Genomic DNA, 24,932 nt, shown 5'->3' on the forward strand with positions numbered 1-24,932 from the left:
TGTTAATGATTCCAGTATCTACTCCTGCAAAAAGCCACAGGATGAAATGAGCTTCTTGAAACTAATGTAGTGGTTCAGCCTTTGTGTTAGCCACAGACTCTCTCTGAGTCCTTCAGCAAGCTACTTAGTTTTTCTGTAAAACAGGGAGAAATATTTAACTCTGTGTGTTGGGATTGACTTAGCTGGATGTGGATTATGAGTGAGCTACTGGCATAAAATCCAAATCCTTTGATGGCATCAACAGTGCTTCAAAACCTCCAATTTCCAGCATCCAGGTGGGCAAAATAAAATATTCTGGGAAAGGCAATTCCTGCCCTTCCTCCCAGTTAGAAATCTGTCAGCCTGCTTCTGTGCCTTGTGAATCTACCATAGGTTCAGTGCTTTGGATAAGAATTCTTTTTTGCTAAGAATGGGCCTCAGGATCTCTCAGAGATCTCAGGCAACCTTCTGGGAATGGCAGCACAGTGGCTTGGGACTTGCAGACTTGTCTCATTTGTAGTGGAGGTTGAAGTCTGTGTCTGATGATTTGGTTTTGAGGTTTGCCTCTGACTTTAACCAGGCTAGTGAAGCTAAATTACCTTGAGATTGTCAGATATGAATCGCAGGAGTGGGAAGCACTCTACTCGGTTTTTCTAACACTCTGGTGTGCCTTTTGCTGGCTTTGGAAAGTGAACCTTTTTTTTTTCCCTGAAGGTTCACACATTTCCCCACTCCTACTGCATTTCCCTAAAAAAGGAACGATTTTCTTTGGCTTTTTTGGTTTTAGCTCTATGGCTTTGAGGAGGATGGATTTTATGTCACTACACTGGCCAATAACTTAGCCATAGCACTAAGCATCTTGTGATTTATACAATGGCAGAGGAAGGGATAGCAGTGGTGTATTTAGGAGCTCTGTTTTGTTTCTGTACTTGGGATGGCCTTTTCCTCCCTCCTGCAAGTGGAGTCAGACAAGTGTGATAGAGCTGTTCTTTATAGAGTTCTCTACATGTAGAATTTATGCAGTTCATTCTCTTTTAGCCTTGCTCTGTGAAACAAGCATAAAGTGCTGGCATAAATTACATTTATTTGCAGTTCAGGAACCAGACCCTGTCTGGCCAAAACTTCGTAACTAGGACATGTAATAAATGAGAAGCAGGCCCTAAATTTTTTAAGCATTGAGATGCCAGTACATCAGGAGCATTTGAGAGGCAAGTTTTTTCACCTGCATACAGCCCCAAATTAAGGCTGTGTGTCAGAGGAAAAGCCAAACCTCTGGACATGGCTTGTTATAGGACTTGGCATGCCATATGTTTATCAGGGCAAGCTTAAATCCCACATACCTTGACCTTCCTTCTACTTAAATCATTCTGATGTCTCAAATTGCTTTCAAGATTTTTCCAAAGCACATCTGGGTTATGTTTAATTGTTGTGAGGGGGGGGGGGGGGAAAAAAAGAGAGGAGCTAGAGTGGGAGTTGGTGTAAATAATTCATGGAGAAGGATCCTCCAATTTTGCAGAAACCACAGCCCAAATTGCAGAGAAGGCTCTTGGACTGAGATGATTTTTGTTGTGGTTGTAGCATACCAGGGTTTGAATCCTGTCCAGATGAAAACATTTGGTTTGTACTTCAGTAAATATTGCAGAAACACTGCCAGCTAATTCTGAAGAGTAATGAAATAGTACTTTTGGCAAAGCACATGCACTTTCCATACTTCTGATTCCACTCTTCAAATCCAAATTTAGAAGGTTTTTTAGTATGCTTAACTGGTCCAAGACAAAAGTTAATGAGAAACAAAACATACTGTAATTTAGGAAGGAAAATTACACATTTGTCAAATAAAATATTTAATAACCTCATTAGTCAAATAAAATGGTTGAAAAAGACTATAGTTTATTCTATTAATCAGTCACTTGCTGCTGAGGTCAACACATCTGTATGTGCAGATTAAGAATCAATTCTGCCTACTCTTAGTAGCAAGCCTGAATATTGCACATGCAGAGGGTAACATCTTTCCAAGAAAACTGCTAAAAGCAGCACCATGACTTGAAAAAATGTATTTTACTTTATAGTTATTATTGTACAAGCATCAAATTATTATAACAGAGGACATAAAATACATTTGTCATCCTTTCACATGCATTAGACAACACTTTGTGTGTAGTTGTGGTAATTGTTTTTCCTATATAGTTAGGTTTTCTTTTGTGTTGCTCTCACAATAGGAGGGAAGACAAAAATACTCAAGAGAATTTCAATAATGAAACTGGAGATACTGAGGTAAAGAGTTGCCAAACATGCTTCAAACCTCATTTTTTAAAGAGCTGAGTATCCTCCCTTTTTGCAATAATTCATAATTTATTGTAAACACGATGAATGAATTTAACAAAGAAAAATCACTATTAATGATTTTCTCAAAATTTGTCATGCACAGTGATGTCTGTTACAGAAACAGTAACTCCTGCTTTAATGCTGGTGAGAAGAGGGTAACTGGGGTTTTGTTAGCTATCTGAGCTTTCCTGGAGGTTTGCAATCCCTTATTCTGTCACAGTGGTTCATTAGGTTGCTGCTTGCCCTTGTCCATAGCTTTTCTGCTCTCAACTCTTAGTTATCAGTGAGTTGTTAAGCAGAAAAAGGTGAGCAGCACATATCAGGGCAGCAGATGGACAGTGCTATCAGATACTCCTTCTATACTTCCTTCTATAGTTGGCCAATACAAAGTGTCCTACCCACTTGACTGTATTTGTTGCTATTTAATGCCAGTAATTCTTTCAGCATCTTCCCATTGCTTCTGAAGTCTGTGTCCTTTTGCTAACTTTTCTCTCACTACTCACCTCTGGTGTCCAACACCAGCATGTTTGAGCCATTCTCTTCTGCTCTGCTGCTGCATGCTCTTTCTTTCAGCTGACATCTGCCATGGCTTTTTCTTCTTGTCCATTGTATTGAAAGCATTTTGTCCTCTTCTTTGGTGGTGGCACATGCTTTTATGCAAATATCAATGCAAAATAAATTAGCTGGCTTAAAGGGGGAAAAAGTATTTAGGAAGAATGTGCACAGACATCATCAGGATAGAATGTAAAGTGTCCAGCCTTCTACAACAGGTTGGAAGCGTGCTGTGTTTCATGTTTTCTTTAAAAGCTTAAAGTGATATAATAAGCTAAACATTCAATAAGAAGTGTACACAGAAAATTCCAAAATCTTTACTCAAGAGCTTGTAACATTACATTACAGTTACAACATTTATTAGTGGACTTTAATTTCCTTAGACTGGAATTTAAATCTGAATCAATTCCCTGATCTGATTTGCCACATGGCCCCACAAAAAATTATACTGCCCCAGTCAAGGTGGTGGCACAGGACTGAAAATAAAAGTCAGATGGGGGTAGATGATCTGTGGACCATTTTTGATGCCAAGAAAAATGTCCATGCAGCCACAGTCTAGATGGTTCCCTGCCTGAAATGTCTTCTATAGAAGAGGCAGGGAGGCAAATTTTGTTTTCCAGATTACCATCAAATTTGCTGAGGGAGCAGATTTTTCAGGCACCTGCTGATCATGTGTGTGACAGGGTGAGATTCTCTGCTTAACCCAGGTGCTGGAGGGCTGCTTCCCTGCTCATTCACTGTCTGTGGTAGCAGTTGCCTGCACAATTTGGGGGCTGCTGGCACAGAAAGAGAATTGTAAAATTCAGTACAGCCATGGGCTCTCATAACTCCCTTGTAAATCTTTTTCTGCTGTTTCCTTAGGGATGGAAACTGAGGAAGGAGGCAGTTACATACCTATAGTGCTGAGACCTGGGCACATCACCTCAGTGCAGATGTTGCCTGCTGTTTGGAGCATTGCAACTCTTTTGTTGTTACTTATTATTTAAATTCTAAAGTCATTCTTTATATTGCCCTTTGAGAATTACACCTTGATGCTGGCCAGGTCAAGAGGAAGAGGAGGGAAAGATAATTGCTCATGTTTACTCTTGCTGTCTGGCTGTCAAAATATGTGTAAGAATGAACTGGCATAGCTGCCCCATGGGTTTCTGTTGCTAAGTGCATCCAGACAAAAACAAAAATGTGCAGAATAGCATGCAGTTTTCCTTATTCATATGTCTTTTTGGAGGGCTTTTATAATCTTGCTGAGATTAATAATTTTCATTATTAATATTTGTTATGTGCAGAGAAATCTGGGAGCAGCAACTTTCAGTGAAGTCCATCTGTAAGGAAAACCAAGATACTCTTAACTTAAGATGAAGGCAGGACAGATTATGAGGAAGGGCAATATATTTTGTCAGTCCAATTGATACAGGTGGAAAAAACAAACTGACTTAATTTCTGGCAACAAAACCACTACTTAGTATGATTTAAATAAATTAACAGCTATGAGTAACAAATGGGGTCCCCTGTAGAGGTAGACTGTGGCATCATATACACATCCCTGTCTAGTCTCAAAGATGATGAGGGGTACTTAGGAAAGAAATCTTTATGATTTCTTTATGATAATAAGGTAAGTGATGACCTAGCCTCAACACTTATTGGTGCAGCTTTGGTCATATGGGCTTCATTAGTTCTTCAGTGATGAGAAGTCTTGAGTTTTATTTCTGTAAGAGGAGTTTTGAGGGAGTTCTATTAGATTTCTAGTTGGTGTAAAACACCAGTGTACATCAACCACTCATGCTTACACACAATAGGTGTTAGGTAATCAATGTAGTTGTCATTCTTTTAGCTTAAATGAAATCACAGTGTGTTTACAGGGTGGTCTTTCCTTCAGTTTGCTCATAAAGGGAATTTGCAGTATCTTGAGCTTGAGCAGACTGTCTCAGTCTTTCACACTAGGGTTTTCTTAGCCTTCTAGACATGTTTATCTACATAGGCTTAAAGGAAAGTGGTTTGAACCAGCTTGGCCCATAGTTGTGAGCAAATACTCAGTATTTGAGGCTATTCTAGAACTGAAATCATATTATAAAAGAGAACGATAAAACAATAATAAAACTACTTCTGATCTAAAAAGTAAGCAAGAAATCTCAAAGCTCTGAGATTTCTTTCAGAGTCTTCCACCCATTGCAATGTATAAACACAGCAAAAATGCACAAGTGCAGCCTTTTTTTTCTTTTTCTCTTTTTTCTTCCTTTTTTTCTTCCTTTTTTTCTTCCTTTTTTTCTTCCTTTTTTCTTCCTTTTTTTCTTCCTTTTTTTCTTCCTTTTTTTCTTCCTTTTTTTCTTCTTTTTTTCTTCTTTTTTTCTTCCTTTTTTCTTCCTTTTTTTCTTCCTTGTTTTCTTCCTTGTTTTCTTCCTTGTTTTCTTCCTTGTTTTCTTCCTGTTTTCTTCCTTTTTTCTTTTTTCATTCCTTTTTTCCTTCTTTTTTTTCTTCCTTTTTCCTCTTCTTTGTTTTTTTCGTCTTTTTTCTTTCTTTTTTTCTTTTTTCTTTCTTTTTGTTTTCTCTCTTTCTTGTTTCCTTTCTCTTTTTTTCACTTTTTTTTCCTTTTTTCTTTTCTCTTTTTTCTTTTTCTTTTTTTTTCTTTTTCCTTGCTTTCTGTTTTGCAAGTCAACTTTAATAAATACATAGGGAAAGGTGGGGGTATGCAGGGGAGGCAACACAGGCTGAATGCCAGCTTTTTTTCTCCTACATCTCATATTGCAGAGCACTTAAATCAGTAAAGTGAGGGGTAGCAGGACTCTTCTGTGTTATTGGATGTTCCTAGTCTAGCTTCCTTGAAAATGTACTTCCCAAACAGTCCCAGCTGTTCCAGGAATGCAATTTAACCATTGTTGTTCATAGTTCAGTCATTCTGAAGATTTATGCATTGACATTACAATGATTGAATACCAGAAGTTAGATGAAGTTTCTATCTGGTCTCTCAGTTGGATTAGACTCTCCCTCCTTCCTAAGCAGAATGACACAGTACTATATTCTGTGCTATAAAAGACATAAGATTGCCAATTTAAAAACAACATTTCCATTGCAGAGATAATTTTTTGCTGGTTGCTGTTCAAGGCAGCTAACAGGAAAGCTCAGGTATGTGGAACCATAGGGAAGATGAGGCTTAGAGAAGAGATGCTGTATCTAGTCTCCTATTTTAGTGTCTTGAATAAAATTTCTGGACTATTTCTCTTGATGATAATAGATTTCAGACTGTGTTTAAATCTAATTTTGAGAGTTCCTAACAGTAAGTTTCTCTTACTGCCATAATTTATCGATGCATTAATGCACTGATGGTGCCACACTTCAGATCCTGATTAGAACTGATGCACAGTATAGACTTACAGAGCTAATAACCTCTGAATCTGTACCACAGACTGGGGTACCTAAGTGGGAGGGGAAAAAAAGTTAATTTATTTTTCAGGACATACTGTCCTAGAGGGACTGGTTTGGAGTTTTCTAGTTACTTGCTGTTGATACTTAGAGCTCACCTCCAAACAGAATTACTGAGCCTCTCACCACCTTTAATGTGTAGGTTGATTAGAGTGTGCCAACAAGTTCTGGGTTCCATAAAAACCATAAAGATTTTTTGTTTCTGTAGGTTGCTACAGCTCCCGTGACTTGAAATATGTCAGCAATCTTAATTTGTTCATTAGTCTGTATTAGAGATTCATAGGTCATTGAATGGTTTGGGTTGGAATGGACCTTAAAGATCATCCAGTTCCAAGCACCCTGCATGGGTGGGGACACCTCCCACTAGACCAGGTTGCTCAGAGCCCCATCCAGCCTGGCTTTGAACACTTCCAGGGAGGGGTCATCCACTGGGCAACCTGTGCCAGTGTCTCACCACCCTCACACTAGAGAATTTCTTCCTAATGTATAGCCTAAATCTCCCCTCTTCCAGTTTAAAACCATCACTCCTTGTCCCATCACTCAATGCCCTTGTAAAAAGTACCCCCCCCAGCTTCCCTGTAGGCCCCTTCAGGAACTGGAAGTCTGCTATAAGGTCTCCTCGGAGCCTTCTTTTCTCCAGGCTGAACAAGCCCTACACTCTTTGCCTGTCCTTGTAGGAGAGGTGCTCCAGCCCTTCTCTTACCTTGCTCCAACAGCTGCATGTCCTTTTTGAGTTGGGTGCTCCAGATGGGGTCTAACAAGAGTGGAACACAGAGGGAGAATCACCTCCCTTGGCGTGGACCCACCTCTCAAGCCTGTCAAGGTCCCCTCTGGATGGCCTCCCTCCCCTCCATTGTGTCGGCCACACCACACAGCCTGGTGTCACTGGCAAACTTGCTGAGTGTGCCCTTAATCCCAGCATCTGTGTCGACAGCAAGGATGCTAAACAGCACCAGAACCAATACCAGCCCCTGAGGAATGCCACTCATTACTGCTCTCATTTTGGACATCAAGCCATTGACCACAATTCTTTGATTGCAACCATCCAGCCAATTCCTTATCTACTGAGTTGTCCCATCTGTCAACTCCTTGTCTCTCCCATTTATAGACCAGGATGTTATGCAAGGGCAGTGTCGAACACTTTGGAAGTTGTGGCATAACAAAAGGCTTTCCCCCTAGGATAATCATGTGTCTGTACATGTCTAGGTTGGATGGATTAATATGTACATTATTTCAGGGTAAAAGAACTGTCGAGGCCTAGGTGCTGCTGCAGTGTTTCCCCAGCTGTCCCAGTGCTACCATCCACGCACAGCATGGGTGCCAATGGAGAGTTTCTCTCTTCTCCCCAAGGCAGGCACTTTCCCAAAGGGGTTGTTATGGAGACCAAGAGCAAATATCTTTACAGGTGTGGGCTCAGCCTCGTGCAGCTGCTCACTCACTCTCCCCTGTCCATCTCCAGGAAAGGAGGGCTTCATCCAAAAGCCCATCTTCCCAAACTGTTCTTGCTGAGCACAGTTATATGCATTTGGGATATCCCTTTGGTTCAACTGGGTTCAGCTGTCCTGCTGGCAATGTTTTCTTCTAGCTTCTTGTGCACCCTCAGCTAGTTCACTGGCAGGGTAGCATGAGAAACAGGAGGGGGGGGAAAAAATAAAAAAGGAGAAAAGCTGTGATGTTGAGCAAACACTGCTCAGCAGTACCTAAACATCCTTGCGTTATCAATACTGTTTTGGTCACAAATCCAAAACAAGGCACCATACAAGCTACTTATAAAGAAAATTAACTCCATCACAACCAAAATCAGTACACTTAGAAAGGATGGTTCATTGCAGAAACAGTCTATTGTTGGGTTTGTGCCATATTTAGGTATCCATTCATTAAAATGTAATTTTTGTAGTTAAGAGTACTTTGTACAAACCTATTGGGAGCAGAAAATATGCAACCCAAAAATAAACTTTAGTTAGTTATTGGCACTAACACCAACAGCTAACAACCAAACAAAACACAGATTTGCTGTTCTGAAGAGCTTGAAGCCAGGAATGTTTCCTAAGGAAGCATCAGCCAAATCGCCACTACCTTGTGTTGTTGGTCTGGAGCCCAGCTTTCTTTGTCCTTTATTTAACTACAGGAAGGCAACTGAAGCGAGGAGTCCCCATTCTCCACTTCTACTGACTTTTTTTTTTTTTCCTTCACACAAGAAAAATATCTTTGTATGAAATGTAGAGGGCTGCTAGAGCAACTGTCCCTCCAGGGGACAGAGAGACTTAGTTCAAAGTGGAAACTAGTATCTGGCATAAGGGAAGGTACCCATTAGTTGTGAGCAGCATTTGTGCATTTAAAATTAGTTATTAGGTAGGTACAGTCATAGCAAGTAGTCCTGATGTGGTGCAGGGAAACCTATACACTGCTGCATGACACATGTGAAAAAAATTCTGTGCAAGAGTTATTTTTAAATTGCAACCCTATATTGCTGTTAAGCTTGTGAATCTCTACTTCTCCTTAACTGAGCTGCATGTTGTATCTTACCTGTGTGCAAACAAGACAGGTTAGGGGGATCATCAAGGGAAGTAAGCAAGAGATGAGAAGCAACATCCTCTCAAAAGGAGCACATGAGGCATTAGGAGACCTTTGCTCTTTTCTTTTATGCTAGGAACCTGCTGGGCAAATTTAAACATCTCAGTGTCTCAGGTTTTGTTTAAAACTGAGCCAGAATACTGTAAAGAATTGTGTACAGTTCAGTAGAGGTCTGTAAAGCACTGTGAAGTTTAAATGCTAGTATTTCATTATAATATTATCCTAAAAATATAACTGGGGTACAGATTGGTTTGTAAACTTTTTTTTTTTTTTTTTTTAACTGGAGTTCAGAAAAGCTGCAAGCTTTTTAGTTTGTGTGTTAAGACTTCAATAAGGCACTTGAGCACGCACCTGAAGTTAAGCATGTGCATTAGTCCTTCTCTGAATACACAAAGCTATTAATTAGGGCTTGTAGCAAGACTGATTGTCAGAAGTATGAATAGAATGTGCTTGTGGAAGGGGAAACCCTGCTTTTCAAGCACACACACATATCCTGTTGGTCAAAATTAATAAATAAAAACCCTCCAGTTAGTCATGCACCAGTGTGACCTTCCATCTGAATCCCTTGCTATGCATAACACTAAAGTAGGTTATGATCAATACTGCTTAGTGCAGTAAGTGAATGTAATGATGCTAAAGAGCCATTTCTTTCTAATTATCAGGTTCTCCAGCCCTGCCCAGCAACATGGTATATTTTGGAAGCTCTCAGGATGATGAGGATGAAGAAGAGGAGGAGGAGGAGACAGAGGACACAAAAACAGCCACAAATAATGCTTCATCATCATGCCAGTCAACCCCCAGGAAAGGAAAAACGCATAAACAAGTACCAAATGGGCAAGGTAGGTCCTAAATAATTCTGTTGTCCTGCATTGCCTACTAAAGGAATTTGTGTGCTGAGTGTGTTAATCCTTTTCTGGGTTGGACTGAAAAAAGATAGAGACATAATGAGAAAATGGACAGAGATGTAGTGTTAGCATTTTGTACTTTAATCTCTTTCTCCTGAGAATCTGAACTCTGTGGCAGAACTGGAATTGTACACACACAGGTGTTACATGCGCACGCATTTATGTCTAGACACAATCACTGGTTTTCTGGCTTTTTTAGAGTGCTGTTTGATCTAGAATTGCTTTATTTTATCAAAGTTAAATATAAGCATTCCTAAGTGTTATCAAAATGCATGATGGGCACCACTTGATTTCTCACATGCAATATTGATACCACGATTGCAGTAGCTTAAGATTCTGCAGTCTTGTTGTTGATTGAAAGATTTTACAGGAGCAGCTTTTTCAAGTCAGTTATTTCTTTGCAAATCAACAAGAGGTGCATTCATCACACAGTATTTTTATCAGAACATCTTTGTGCCTTATAAATCTTGGTAAGTGAACCTGTGCATGCTGCAACATCACCCAGTGTAAAATGGAAGACTTAAAAGCCATGGTGGAAAATTTCTGAGCCTGTTGTAGTGCTCTACTGCTAAAGTCCTGTGTGATGTGGTTCTCCCTCCAGCAAGAGCTCTTGTATCCTAACAGCTCTGTGCCCTATCTGCCTGAGATAATCTCAAAAGGGAGCCTGTGCTCTCCTTTCCCTTCCTCAGTAGTAGTTAACCATCGAAATCTTTCCTTCTGGTGGCTGCACATTCTGCTCTCCTGCTCTTAGTAGGAAGAATTAAGAGACAAGTTTCTCTACAGCACACCTCAGAGAAAGAGCTGTGATGTGTGCCAGATTTTTTTGTTCTTTCATGCTACTCTTTGCTCTAAGGAAGAGATTGGTATATACCAGTTACTTAGCTGTGCTGGTCCCCATATCTTATTTTCAAAAGGGACTTTTCTGTAAAAGACAACTTTTGTTACTAAAATTATTTTTAATTACTGTATCTGAAGCTGGGTTTTATTGCACACTCAAGCTCTCTGTGAACCATTTGTGGAGAGGTGCAAAAGGATGTTATGCCTAATAGCATAGGCAAACTGTCAGCTGTGAGCAGGAGCTTTAATACTGTAAAAGCTATGGATCAAACTTAGCACTTTGGATTGGTTTCTAAATAAACTTCCCAAAATAGGAGGCACAAAACTCTGCATATGGAAAATGAGATTGCATGTAACAGAACTGCTGCCTTCGAGTTTTTAATGTAATACATCATTACAAAAGGAGCGATCATGTTCCTTGAGAATGTCCCAGATGGCAGCCACTTCGAAATTAGCTCAAAACCAGAGACACCTGAAATCTTAATTGGGGGTAAGTAAAGGCAAATTTAATGAGCCATCTAATGGCTTCATAATCTTTATCAATATAGTTCAGAGTGAGCATAAATGAAGCTGCTGCTTTAATAGATCTGCAAAAGACCTTTATAAAATATGAGATAATGTGAGATGTTTTGACAAAAGTGATGAAACAGGAATTCCCAGAGAAAGCAGCTGCTGCTTCTTCGTCATTGTAATTTCTGTTTTTCTTTTTTCCTTTTTTTTTTCTTCTTTAAATTAAAATTTCTTTACCCAGGAGTATTGCCATTTTCCAGTGTCTATTATTTTGGTTGACAGCCAATAGTATTTTTGTTTCTTGTGAATAAGGTTGGTTCTAGTTCATCTGTGTCTGTTTTAAATGAGACCACACACAAAGTCAGACGAGGGACGGGAGCAGCAAATGAACTTAATCTAGCGTGAGAGACTATTTTTAATGAATTGGAAGTCTTTTGTTTTTAATATACAATGTGTAGTCAAGCACTTTAAACCTGAAAATGCAAAGCATTTGCTATGACATACAACAACAAAGGTTCAGAGCTTGATGCATGTCATTAGACAGTATCAGATGATTGCTTTTTACTGAATGGGGGACCAAACAACTTTGCTGAGTGAAGTCATTTGTCAATATCCTCTTCTGATGCCAATATGGGGCATTGTTAGGGTGGCAAACCAAGTTTTCTCAAAATGTTGAGCCACCTTTTGGACATCTGACTCAATCAAAAATGCTGAAGTTTGAATATGAAGCACGTGTAATGTGGCATAGCTTGCTGCATGAAATTAAGTAAGTAGCTCAACTGACTTGTCACTTTCCAACACTAGTGCTTACATAAATATAATTAAAGCATCAGATTATTACCTGTGCCTTTTCATCCTTCTTTCATGGCAATTCACATATCCAGCAGTTAAAAAGCAAAGTAAAATGTTTGGCAGAAGTGTTTATCCCCCACAATCATGGGAGTGTGGAACAGGGATGTGTAGTGAACGTGCAAGTCTTTCCTTTGTGCAATATCTTAGTGCAGGCAGCAATAGTCTTGTGGTTAAACCGTTTCTGAGATATTGCTGTGGTTGCCACAAGGGAAAATGGCAGAGTCGTGCTCTTTAAAATTGGTTTCATGTCGTTGCCAAATTTCAGCTGATTAGACCAGGTCTGACGTATGTTAAGATATGTTAGCCATAGATAAAGGCTTGGATGTCATTGGTGCTTTGTGCCTTGGTTAGAAATTACTATTAGTTCTGGTCATGTGGGATATTCTGTGTGAACTCTTTCCATAACTGTCTTTTTTTTAAACATGCTTAAATTTACAGTGAACAATTCTCACTGAAAGGATATACTGTCTAAAGACTTTCAGTTTTTGTTTCTAAGAGAACTGTTCTCTTATAACATAGAGTAAAATGTGTGAATGGTTGTTGCTTGTTTATTCATTATGGTATGATCTCAAAGTACATGTCATAGATTATTCAGGTCAGAGGAGACCCCAGGAGGTCATCTAGTCTTAACCTCTACCATAAAATACCATTAATAACTTTCTTGGAAAATTCAGCAATAAAATTGGCTGAGGTTTGTGCTTTTAATTATGTATGTCTTTTGAGGAGGGGGAGATTTGAGAAGCTTTCTAAAACTTATTGTGGAAACTCATGGTTCTAATCACAATGATTTTAATTGAGTTAGGATTTATAGTGGGGTTAAAATGATGATGGGTCAGAAACTAATCAACTGAATCATTTGGTCTCCATGTAGCTACTGACTTCAAAAGAAAATTTTTTCAGCTAAGAAATGATACAAACATTTAGTTGGGATAGAGAAATCGCTCTTGCTGTTTCAGTCAGGATTTCATCTTTTTAAAGCACAAAGCTTCCTTTTAACTTAGAAGATCTTAAGTGTGTTTGTGATGAATTTCAAAATTAACATATGGAAAATCAGGGATGATGGGGTGTGGAATATTGCAGCAGAGATGGCAGTGGCTTGGACAACTGTGTTGTAATTGCAGAAGACCTGTTACTGGCTTTTTTTTTTTTTTTTTTTTTTTTTTTTTTTTGGGGGTTGTAGGAACCCAGGAATTTTTGGCATTTAGATTCAGAACACCCAGCCATGGGATGCCTGCATGCTGCTTAGATCAATATGTGTTATTTCCAGCTTGCATTTTGTACGCATCTCAAATGACCATCAGTCCATCTGAGACTATTACGTGGCTTTGAACACAAGGAATTCCATGGAAGAAGCAGGCAGGAACGTTGGCTTAAACAACGTGGTTTTTCTTCAGTGTAGCTGCCAGGTGTGGGGAGAAACTTCTCGGCCTCAGTCTGAATGACAGGGCATCTGGCCAGCATGGAGGAAGAGATGGAGAGACATTGATCTATTAGAAAATAAACCTTATACAAACCTTATGCAAAGGGAGGGAGAGTCATCAGCTGCTGCAGGCTGACGTGCAGGGAAAGCAGGTTTTCCACGAGTGAGCTGTACTCTTCTTCCCTGGGGGACAGGGAGGTACCAAGACTAAATTACATCTCCCTGCTGCTCAGAGGAAATTCCAAGTTGTAGATAAGAAGGTAGGTTTAGGTGTCTGTTTCTTCAAAATTAGTTCTTTGAATTCCTCACAACTAAATAAATCCTACTTTGATTTCAGTCTGTGGCACAATGGAAGGTTTTTCTCTGCAGGCTTCTGAAGAAAACGTTTGCAGGTGCCAAATGTTTTGTTAGGCTGGGATGGGGAGCTGGAAGATGCAGTTAGGGCGTTGCTGGGTTATCAGTCCCATCACAAGACCAAAAGGAGATTACTCTACTTAAAAGAGCCTGTGGGAAGAGGACTCAGAAGGAGCAGTGTACACAGATACAGTTGCATAGACAACACACAGCAGGCTGCAATTCCTCTAATGATGGTTGGCTAATTTCCTCAAAAAGGGTGATTGCAAAATTAGGCATTGCTCACACCAGCACAGCACTTCAAATGTGGAGAGAAGTGCACATCTGGGCCAGCATGCCCAGGAACGTTACGTTTGTCTTTGGATGCCTGAGATGGACAATTAAGTTATAATTTACATTTAGGAGCACAGAGTTAGCCATCATTATTTATGACCAGAGTTTTTCATGAAGGGGGGCGTCTTGTTTCCTTAGCTGGAGCAAACCAGCTTCATTGTGTCAAAAAACTTCTGGATCAGAAATGGTTACTGGACTGAGCTGCGTTCTGTTAACACGGTCAGATAAAAACTGCTCTGCGTGCCTGTTGCCTGAAATGAGCAGGGGAGAAAATTGTATAAACGCCTTTTTCTTAGAGCTCAAGTTTCAAAACAGATCTGGCAGTAGCAGTAGTGTGTAGTAAGCAGGCATCACTAGAAATGCTATACTCCTCTTCAGTGCTGTCTTCCTCGCTCACCAGAAGTAGAGGTGCCTTCGCTTCTCAATTTGCAATGGATAATTTAGCAGAGTAATTTCCTTACATGTGTAGCAACAAAGATCGTAGACAGTTTTTTTTTTTCTCATTTCAGGAGTAAGTTCAATGCAGTGTATGTATACCTTGGGCTTAAATGGCCTATCATCTACATACGTTATTGTTGGAGTGTATTGTAAGAACATTCTGATTTGTGATTGCAATTTTTTATATAGTTTGACATTTGTGGGTGTGTGCATGTAAGAGTCTTAGGCTCATGCATCTTTTTCTAGTGAAATTAATCTCGTAGAGGTGAATATCTAGAAGAAAAGTACTTTTTGCATCCAGCTAAACTGCAGAATGACAACATTTCAGGCAGAATGCTACAATAGTTAATGGCTAGGCAATTATTTTGATGATTTACAGCCTTTTGTTGGAAGACCATGGAACCAGTAATTGTTGCAATAAACATTTTTGCACATTTAATTTTTCTGCAAAAATATGTAACATGAAAATTACCCCTTTTGCTGTAATTTACATATTTAAATATGCAAATCAGGCACAACACATTTGGGCATTTGCTGATTTTCAGTAGCTAAATGTATGACCTGTGGAGAAGAATAGGGGAGCTGGAAGTTGCTCAAAAAAATTAGAATTGTTATCCTGGTGAGAGACTCGTGCTAACAGATAGACACTTCTTGTACAGACTTGCTGCTTAGTGAGTGACCCTTTGGATGTTTGTGTCATAATGGGTAGGTGAGAGTAATGAATTTGTGCTGAGATGAGGCATTTGGTATTGAATTTTGCAAACGCTGGCATGGTGTCTGATACCAATAATGCTCTTTTCCGTGGCCCAGTATATTCCTGTGCTCATAGGGTTGTAATCTGTGTTGCTGATAGTGTCAAAAATAAATTCAGTGTTGTCTGCCAGTTCTCCTGTTTGACTTCTGTTAGCATGCAGCCATGGAAATTTTGTTGCTGAGTTGGCCACCAACAAATTGCAGTCTTGTGTTAGAAGTGAAGAAACAGCAGTACCACACATTTTTCATATGAAGTTGTGGTGTCTTTTTCTCCTGAAGTATGCCTTTGCCACTGACCCTGAGTAGGCAGGTTGTGTTTGAGGGCTCCATAAGACAACTTCTGTCTCTAGAAATGATTTATAGAAGTCTGAACGTAGCCAACACTTAAGGAAAACAATCGGCAGTATTGAAATACTCTGTTTTATGGAAGTAGATTATTGTTTTAGTTCCTCTGGGAGAGGAAAAGAATTATTACCTGGGTCCTTTAGGGCAGTTTGAGAGCCACATAAATGTTTTCACAATGACTTAAAACTGAGTTAATGTGAACAAGAATGTTTTTGTAAAGTAACGGATATTCAATGCCAGAAAGTTGATTAATATTACATCTCTTCCCAAACATGATCTATGCAATAACACGAGCTTTGCGTTGGAATAGCTGGCTTGGGTTCCCAACGTTGGCAAGGTTCCTTTTTCCTCCTAAAAACAAAACTTCTCCCTTTCACTCGTATCTTCCCTCTTCATTTTGGATACTTTTATGAATGCAAAATCACTTGCTTTATGCTGCACGAGCTCTGCAGCACAAGGCATATGTGTACAGGTATGGCCTGTGCCTTCGTTTTCCAAACACTGGCATAAAGCAAAAGTGTTCATACATCAGTACTCCAATGTGCCTGCAACAGACTCCCCTGGTATCTCAAGTACTAAGCAGACCTGGTGCAGGAATAATCTCCAGGATGGCTTGGGAGAGAAAGCTTTACCCATGGAGTCAGCAGCTGGCTGAACCCAGTCCAGCAATTCTGCTGCTTAAGCAGAGAAAGCCTGCCTATTGTACGTATTATAAATTGGCATCTGGATGGCTGGCTGCATGTATCCTATAAAACGTTTGCGTGCAAATTAATTTGTAGGAATACTTCAGAAAATTGCTGAAAACACAATAAATGTTTATTGCCCACCACAGTGTCAATTCCTGTAGTAAACGCTTAGTTAATCTGTAGTAATTGAGCACATCTGTGGCTTTACTTGATCAAAATATGTTTTTAGCCATTATTGTAGCTGCTCCGAGTACACACACGATTTACACAGTTTGCATTGGTTTGTGTAGGGATTCTTTATCATGGTTTCAAATGAGATACCTCAAAGTCCCTGTGTGGGATCATGGGTGAATATTGGTGCCTGGGGTCCAGTTCCCCTGATGCAGAGAGCACTGTGGTGCGTCTGTGGGGATCATGCCTGCCATAAGGTTTTGCTCTGCTGCCATAAATTATATCAGTGGTTTAAAAACCCCCAGTGCTTGTGAGTTTTGGATGTAGTGATTCAGTTTCTTTGCGTTTGATCATTACTTCTACCCAGAAGACCCACAAGAATTTCCCTCTGGGATTCCTATTGTTTCAGCTTAATAATAATAATAATTGCTTTGGAAGATGCAGCATTTTAAGAATGAGTATTCAGGTAGATAATGGAGAAAAGGATATCCATTTATTCTGTTTGAAGTGTCTGAACACTAATAATTTACTTGCACTTTTAATTATTTGTTAGCAGTGCTCTTGCCTTTAACTAAAGGAAATATCGAGCTGATTAAAGTAGCATAAAATAATCATAATTGAAGACTAGAAGATTTCTGGTTTATGAACTCATAACTCGTGAATTTCACCACTTGCAGGCTGGGTTTTTTTTTTTGCCTTTCTGCTTTTTAATGACATTATTGCTTCAAGGATGAAACTTACTACTTTAATGTGGAAGAACTGAGAGCAGAACTGGATATTAAGTGTTATGTCAGAGTTATGTCTAGGATGGTCTGGGATTGAGACTGTAGCTGGGACAAAATGCTGTATTTGGGCTTAGGAAAGCATAAAGTACACCTTTTCTGAATGCCTCCTAAGTATTGAAGAGCTAGCAGACATGAAGGAGAATGAAATCTGTTGCATAAGAAGAGGCAACAGAATTAATAATTATTTTATTGCTAAATCATCAATTGGTCTCAGTAATATTTAACGCGGAGTTTTGGGATTTTTATTGATTTCTTTTCTTTGACTACTAAGTGTTTCTCTCTTATTATCAGTTATTCTTCAACAATAAGATTTCTTGGGGATACTTTTTATTTTTTCCTGGCAATTTCATCTTCTCACGGAATTGTCTTGGTAGTTATTAGGGCCAGAGTTTAATCTTGTATTATGCTAAATAACTTACTTATTGTCTAAATAGTTTACTTCTCCATTTTTACTCAGATGGGATTAAAATTATAGTCCAGGAGATTATTTTTCCCTGCTTAAATGCTTGACTTGTGATAGTGTTTTTGTAATTATTCAAGTTACTGTTTTGATACTTGTTTACATAGTACCTTTGTGAATTTTGCAGAACTTAACTGTTGCAGAAAGGTTTTTATACCTATCTGTCTGGGTATAAACAGTAGTCTAGATGCTGGAAGAAACAAACACTGAATTAACAGAAAGTGATACCATCTACTGTTCAACAAGGGACAGCTTGACTAGGACTAGGTTTGCATCTGTGTCGCTCCCTTTTCATTGTGTTTTCAGGCTTTAAGCTTTTTAAGCTTTTCCTGTGAGACTGAACATTTTTTCTCTCCCGTTTCTCTCTTTCCCTTTTCAAGAATCTTCCAAATTAAGACAAAAGATAATTACTCGGAGGGTAAAACTGGCAGGGTTCCCACGACACTTAAAATTAATGAGCTGTTGCATATAAAATATATCTTGTCTTGTGTTTGCTGGGTTTTTTTTTTTTTCAGGAAACCATAAAAATGCACAATTTGGCTTCTTGACTGTGTTTTCTGTTTTAGCAATTTTCGGTTTAAAAAGTGAAAACTGAATACAGAAAACTAATCTCTCTGACTTAATGTCTCTGTATGAGTGTATCAGTATATACGATTTGTTCCTTCCAAAGGAAAATATCACTCGCAGTGATGAAATCCATATTAACAAAGCTGCCATCAGTTGTTTCTGCTATGTCTTATTAAAAATAAATAGTCGTGGTTCGTGCATCTGTAGCACCTTCCATCTGATGTGAGAACTCCTTACAAAGGAGGATAAATGTATTGTCATGAACTCCCCGAGAGGGATTGGCAATTATTATCAGTTCCATCACTGGGAATGAGACGTGCAGGTTACACGACTTCAACCAAAATCACAGAGAAATCCTCGGCTGGCTGGGGCAGCGCCAGTTGCTCCTGAGCTCAGTAGTGACAAAGCCACAGGGGAATTTGCAGTGACTTTGCTGCTGACAGCTCTTCTCTCCTTCTTACTCAATTTATGCAAGAGGAAAGGAAGACAGGAGGAAGAGCAATCGGAATTTTTCATTTTTTACATAATCTCCTTCAACACTTGTGACTGACTGAATATGATGAGTGACCTGAATAGCAAATTCATTAAGAGCTTGCTGGAGTTTTGGCTTTCAGAGGTGTGGTGGGATGGTAGATAGATGGTTGGGAAGGTTTGGAGGTAGGTGTCTACTCAAATGCAGCTTAATGACCCTCTTTTGTCCAGCAGGATTGTTGTTTGTTTATTATTACTATTATTACTGCTGCTACTACAGTAAAACTAGGGTAAATCTGTAGAGACAGCTAAGCTTCACATAAAAATGTGTGTATCATAAATACATGTTAGTGACAAAAATGCAGCTTTCATTTAAGAAGAAAACAGTAACTTAATTTAGTTAATATTTCTATATATAAAAATACTGTGTGTAAATTATATGATTTTTAGATACATGTGCTGTTAATATTTTCCTAAACCATGTCAAAAAAGGCAGGGGTAAAAACACATGAGCAGGTGAGTAGAAAAGGCAGGATGGCACTTGCCATTGTCGGTGTTGTATCACAGGTGTTGTGGACTATTGACAAGTTCATCACTGAAGAGGGGACAGTAGTACCATAAATTCACTGCATTTTTTATTAACAAGGAAACAGAAATATAAATTATTTAACCTCAGCTTTTCATGTTTCCTGACAACAAAACAGCAGTGACTATTCTTAAAACATTCATCAGAGGGACAGGAACAAAACTCTCTGAAATAGACTTGGATACATTTGCATGCTATTTATTGTCCAGAAGATATGGTTTCTGTTCTGTTCTTTCTTATAACTTTGCTTCAGCAGAAGGTTAGAGCACTCAGCATAGGTCCCAGCATTACTTTATATGATATGTTCTAGAACAGTTTTATTGTGTTCCTTTTTTTTATTTGCAGTTTGTTTGCTAGAGGCAAATTTCTGTCAGTTTGGTTTGGCAGTTTAGATATTGGTGAAAACAAAACATGCTTTTTTGTTGAATATATTTCTCTTTTTTTAATGTAAAAATAAATCTTATTTCTGGTTAGGTTACGTTTAGAATTGTTGCAGCAACAGAAAGTTAATTAAAACCACAATACATAAAATAAACCGGTAAGCCTCAATTTAGGTAATATATCTTGTATGTTTTGATTTGGATATTGAAGATAATGTGTGTTAACAAGCAAAGGAAATACTTTAGTAGATCTGCTAATAATATGCAAAATAGTGCTTCAGTGTCTGTATTGATTTTGCTTTAGGTGTAAGAAGACATTCACTAAATAGCCAACACTGACAGCAAGGAAAATTGGGTTGTTTTGAATGAAGATTTTGGTCTTGTCCATTTTCTTTTTTTTTTTTTTTTAATAGTCTGATGTTTCTCTCTTCTCAGTTTTCAATGGGTCCAGCAAATCATCGAAGGAGAAAGAACCTGCTCAGAAACACAAAAGCAAAGAGGCCACACCAGGGAAGGAGAGGAACAGCGAAAATAAGGCTGAGAGCCGAAAAGACCAGGCTGCTGCTAATCACCATCCTGCTACAAACACTGGCTCCTCTACGAAAGGGCTCACTGCTAACAACCACCACACTCTTCATAGATCGGCTCAGGACTTAAGGAAACAGGTAATGAATTGCATTTTACTGTGGACACATGGGAAATGCAGACTTTTAAGGTGCTAGCTCTGTTTTTCACTTGCCGGGCATAGAGCAAACATGGAGATTCTTAAAAGCATGCTCTGCAAACAGCAGGGATTGAATTTTCAGTGAAAGAGAGAAAAAAGGAAATAAGAAAAGTGGTTCATACATGGCATGTCAGTATGGTAAAGCATGCTTTACAAACCTGTCTTTCTATTATCCGGTATATACATATGAAAAAGTTCACATTGCAGTTTATTAAACCTTTCTGACTGGCACTCTTGTTGACCCCTCTGCTAACAGTACCAAGGCTGGCAGCACATGGAAAAATGAACTCCTTTTGTGTGTGGCTGGATTGCTTGGGTTGTGTTAGAGGCTCACTGGCACTATAGAGAAGCTGATGTTGCTCTCAGGTGTCTTGTGTTGCACCAGGGCAACACAGACCGTGGCATCTGGGAAAAATGTTTTCCCTGATAAATCAAGAAGGTGCTCCAGGATATTGCCCACTTCACAGTGCATGTACCAGATGGAGAGAATTCAGAGTTTCATCTAACCTGGTTGAAAACTAGCAAGAAACTCAGCAATAGGTTTGTCTCAGCCTGACTTGTATTTTGGTATACTGGGAAGTTTAGCAAACCAGTCTTTTGGTGCTTGTGACTGGCATTTGGGCAGGATGTGTCTCCATCTATTTTCGATAGTTGGATTAAAAAGCTCCTAAAATAGTAACTGTTAAATAATTTTTTATAAAAGACTTTCAAGATCCCTGGTCAGTGTCCTTATTCAGGCTGGGGCTGGGTTAGCAGGGTGCCTGTGCTAGGGCAATGCAGTACAGAAAGCTTCCTACACTTACACCTTAATTTGTTTTTTCAGTGAATAATTCTCAAAAGGCTAATTGAGGGCATCTGTATTTACTAGCACCTAATGGTTTTTCTTCTAAGTAGGCTAACCTGGACTTCAGTAGAGCTGGAATTGCCACCTTGTGGGGCCATCAAGGCCTTAAATGGTACCTCTCAGTCACATACTTGGAAATTAAAAATGACAAAAAGTGCTCTTGCCAAAGGTCTCTTTCAAGCCCAGTGCTTCAGTGATGTTTAGCTTCTCTTGAAATGCCTCCACTGGATTTCTGTTGCCTTCTAAATAAAACTTGAGATACTGAAGGCTGTCTACGGTATATTTTTCTATACTTCTGTAAGACCTGCATTCTTTATTCCCTCTTTGCAATTTTTGCTCATGTAGAATGCCTGCCTTTTGCGTCCTTTCAGGCCTTTTTTTTGTGACTACCACCATCCTATGGTCCTTGATGTGACATGCTCTGCCATGAGCTCTTCATGTTGAACAAATCTGCCAAAACTTGGATGATGGACCTCTTACTTTATTATTTTTACTATTCTTTTACTATATTTATTACTTTATTATCACTAGAGCGCTAGTGTGCAGTGCTTTAAAGTTGTGTCACTAAAGTAAAAGTGGTTAAAATTCTTGTGAAAGTCAACTGTTGTCACTGGTGAAGGTAATTTGGAGAAGGGAAAAGACAGGTGGCTTTTGAATTATGTTGATGATACAATTGGGATTTGCTTTTTAGAGTATTAGATGTTTTCAATTGTGCTATGCAAAATGGAGAGAAATTCTAAAGCAGTGAAATATAATCAACAGTCACGCCTCAGATACTTCACAGAGTGTGATCCTTCAGAAAATAAGGGGGCTGTAAGTTGGAATATTGGTTTTGAGGATTGTTGTTTTTTTACAAAGAAGGCTAGGCATTTAATTTTTCTTCTGTACTCACAGTACCATTAGCACTTTCTTACCAAGTTTAATGAAAATGTGCCTGTCACTGATTAAAGGTAGATTATGTATTTTTCCTCACAGAAGGACTTTGCTTCATGCAAAACCTTATACTTACAAGTATAAGGTTGCTGAATTTCCTGCCCTTTTTCTGAGGCAGGGAATTTTTCTTATTTTGTCTTCAAGTATTTTCCAAAAGGAGAGTCGTTTTCCCAGAGTGCCAGCCATGTGTTTATCCTCCCTCCAGTATATTTTTTGCTCCTTGTTCATTTGCATTTCCGTGGCTTATTTATGTGTTTGTTTTGTTCAGTTTTACAGAAAACAAAGGCAGAACAGTAGAAATTACCAGAGATTTTATATTTTCCCTTCCCTTCCTTTTTCCTTCTCTTTCCTTTCCTCTTCCCAAATCCCCTACTTCAAAGTGGCTGTGGGCGAAGAAAATGTAGTTCAATGAGGCCCTCTCTTGGCCTAATATGGTAATTTAGCTCTGAGACTCATATCAACACAATTATTTTTGTGAATGAATTTGAGATTAGTTGCATAACTTGAATTAATGCTTGGGACCTAAACTGTTGCTGGTGTTGCTACTGTTGCTGGTATTACTGTGGCTGTTGTCTTAACGAGTTGTTTGTTGGCTTTATTTTGTGTGTGTATGTGTCTTGTGTGTCTGGAGGATAGATCCTACCTGCTGTGCAGAGGTGTGTATGTAGACCAGTTCAAATCCAACAAAAGAATTGCTGCAAGACTGTGTGCTGGTCCCATTTACTATTTAAAAGACAACAAAATTTAAAATTTATTGTACCATCTTTTACTTCAAGGCAAGTGTTCAGTAAAGTGAAAAAAGTGTCCCGAAGACAAGTGAATGTCAGCAAAACTGAGAAGATAGCTGAAAAGCAAAGATAAGGTGATTTATATCCTTAGTTTCACCTTTAGCTCAAGACCTTGGGTCATGTGAGACTAATGTCAATCACTTTATTACTATTTGAATTAAATTGACTTCTTTCTTATGTGCTCAGTGTAAGCACTGCCTCGGGATGGAGCTGTGGCATAGACCCCCATTTGATGAACCTGCGTACCTGGCAGTGTGGCCAATTTTTTAGGCTGACGCTGAGTGTGTATGTTTGGTTTGGGGGGAGACATATCAACAGTAGAAAGGTAAGAAAATGCCTACCACAGTTTCTTGTTTCTTTTGGTTCCAATCATCTGATGGGTCCTCAGGGACAAGTACAAACCAGGAACATGTAGGTGATGACTGACCAGCCAGACTTTGACCTTTTTCAATGTGGAATCCTGAACCCACCTGTTGCTTTGATGGTGGGCTTATGACCACTTTGTTTGTCCCACTTGTCTCCAGCAGAAAGACTGAAAACTGTTGCAACTGGAATGGTTGCAGCCTTTGAAACATGGTCTGTTCTGGTCTATAAAGTATTGCTGTATCTCAAACATTATGCTATCCTCTCTGAAAACATTCAAGATACCTGTGGGCATTTGGGGATGGAAGAGGGAGAAGCATTTGAAAACCATTGTGTTGGGTCTGCTCTAGAAAGGTGATGATCCTGAGGAAGTTTCCAGCAGTGTTTCTTTCTTGTAATGTCTCTTTGGTTAGCAACCATAAAGAAGCAAGTGAATTTCTTATTCCCAAAGCCAAGTGGTCTTTACTTCAGTCTATGTTCATCACTGGAGTGATGAACATTGAAAACTTCTCTTAAGTTTGAATAAAAAATCAAAATAGTGTGCTTGTAATCTAGGATTGGAGGTTAGATAGCCAAAGCTTATGTACCTCTTTAGTTCAAGATCTGGCCCTGAGAGATCTAAGCTTTTGTTGTCTGGAGGTATTCTACAACTCAAACCAGTTGTGATAAGTTGCTGCTTTCTTAATTAATTCAGCTTTCCAGAGTTTTATATCTTGGCAGTTTTAATTCTGTCCTAAAGCTGATAGTAGTGATGATACGTTTTCCTTTGAAGAGGAGGAGCTGTGAGGATCTTGCCTTTCTCCATGAACAATTTTCAATGGCTGTGTTTTGTTCTTAGGCCCTGTTTCACCACTTTTTTCTGAAGGAGTGGCCCTGATAGGTGTTCAGACTTCTGGTCACAACTTCTTCTGAAAAAATCGTAAGAAGTCTGGAGTGACAAGGTGCCTCCATACAGCCTGACTGCTCAATCTGAAGTGTTGTCTTGACTGTACCTGACAACACAGAGGTACAGCCTGGACCTCCTTGAAACGAACCTTCTTGAAAACCTCTCCTAGAGGAGACTCCACAACATCGACTGACAGCATTTTCCTTTACTAATGGGCATATTTTCCTAGTATTGCCTCAGATCATTGTTGTAGACAGTTAAAGGGTTCTGGGGTTTTTTCCTCCCACTTTTCCTAATGAGCATAGAAAGAGCGTTTACGGTCTCTTTTCAGAGGAGCTCCATATGCATTGGAAGATCATTACAGAGTTGTACCATAGGCATCTCTTTCAGACTAAATAAGCCCAGCTCTTGTGGCTTTTCCATAAAGATAATTTTTTCCAAAGATCTGAACACTTCGTACTCTTTTAAACTTGCTCCACTGTCTAAATTTTTTCCAGTGTGGGCCTCAGGTTGGGTCAAGACCCTGCTTAAGGAAGCCTGTGCTCCTGTTTCTTGCTTAATAGGTCTTTTTGTACTACCATCAGGTTTTGCAGCTCACTGTGGTCCCCAAATGTTGTTCCTCTCCTACATGTATTTAATTTGTCCCTCCTAAAAATAGCACTTCCACTTATTGTAGGAATGTTCTGAAATAAGTTTT

The 24,932-nt window shown here is 39.1% G+C and overlaps 1 protein-coding gene across 4 annotated transcripts in view; it reads left to right on the forward strand.

Annotated features, from left to right (window-relative positions):
* JARID2 (jumonji and AT-rich interaction domain containing 2) overlaps positions 1-24,932 on the forward strand; it is a 225,704-nt gene that overhangs the window by 164,966 nt on the left and 35,806 nt on the right. For all 4 annotated transcript variants that reach the window (XM_071736384.1, XM_071736385.1, XM_071736386.1 and 1 more), the window contains 2 exons: positions 9,507-9,683; positions 20,133-20,362. In XM_071736384.1, the coding sequence (XP_071592485.1) occupies positions 9,507-9,683; positions 20,133-20,362 (407 nt within the window). The remainder of the gene's footprint in view (positions 1-9,506; positions 9,684-20,132; positions 20,363-24,932) is intronic.

This window comes from Heliangelus exortis, chromosome 2 (assembly GCF_036169615.1).
Source record: "Heliangelus exortis chromosome 2, bHelExo1.hap1, whole genome shotgun sequence".
Classification (NCBI taxonomy): Eukaryota; Metazoa; Chordata; class Aves; order Apodiformes; family Trochilidae; genus Heliangelus; species Heliangelus exortis.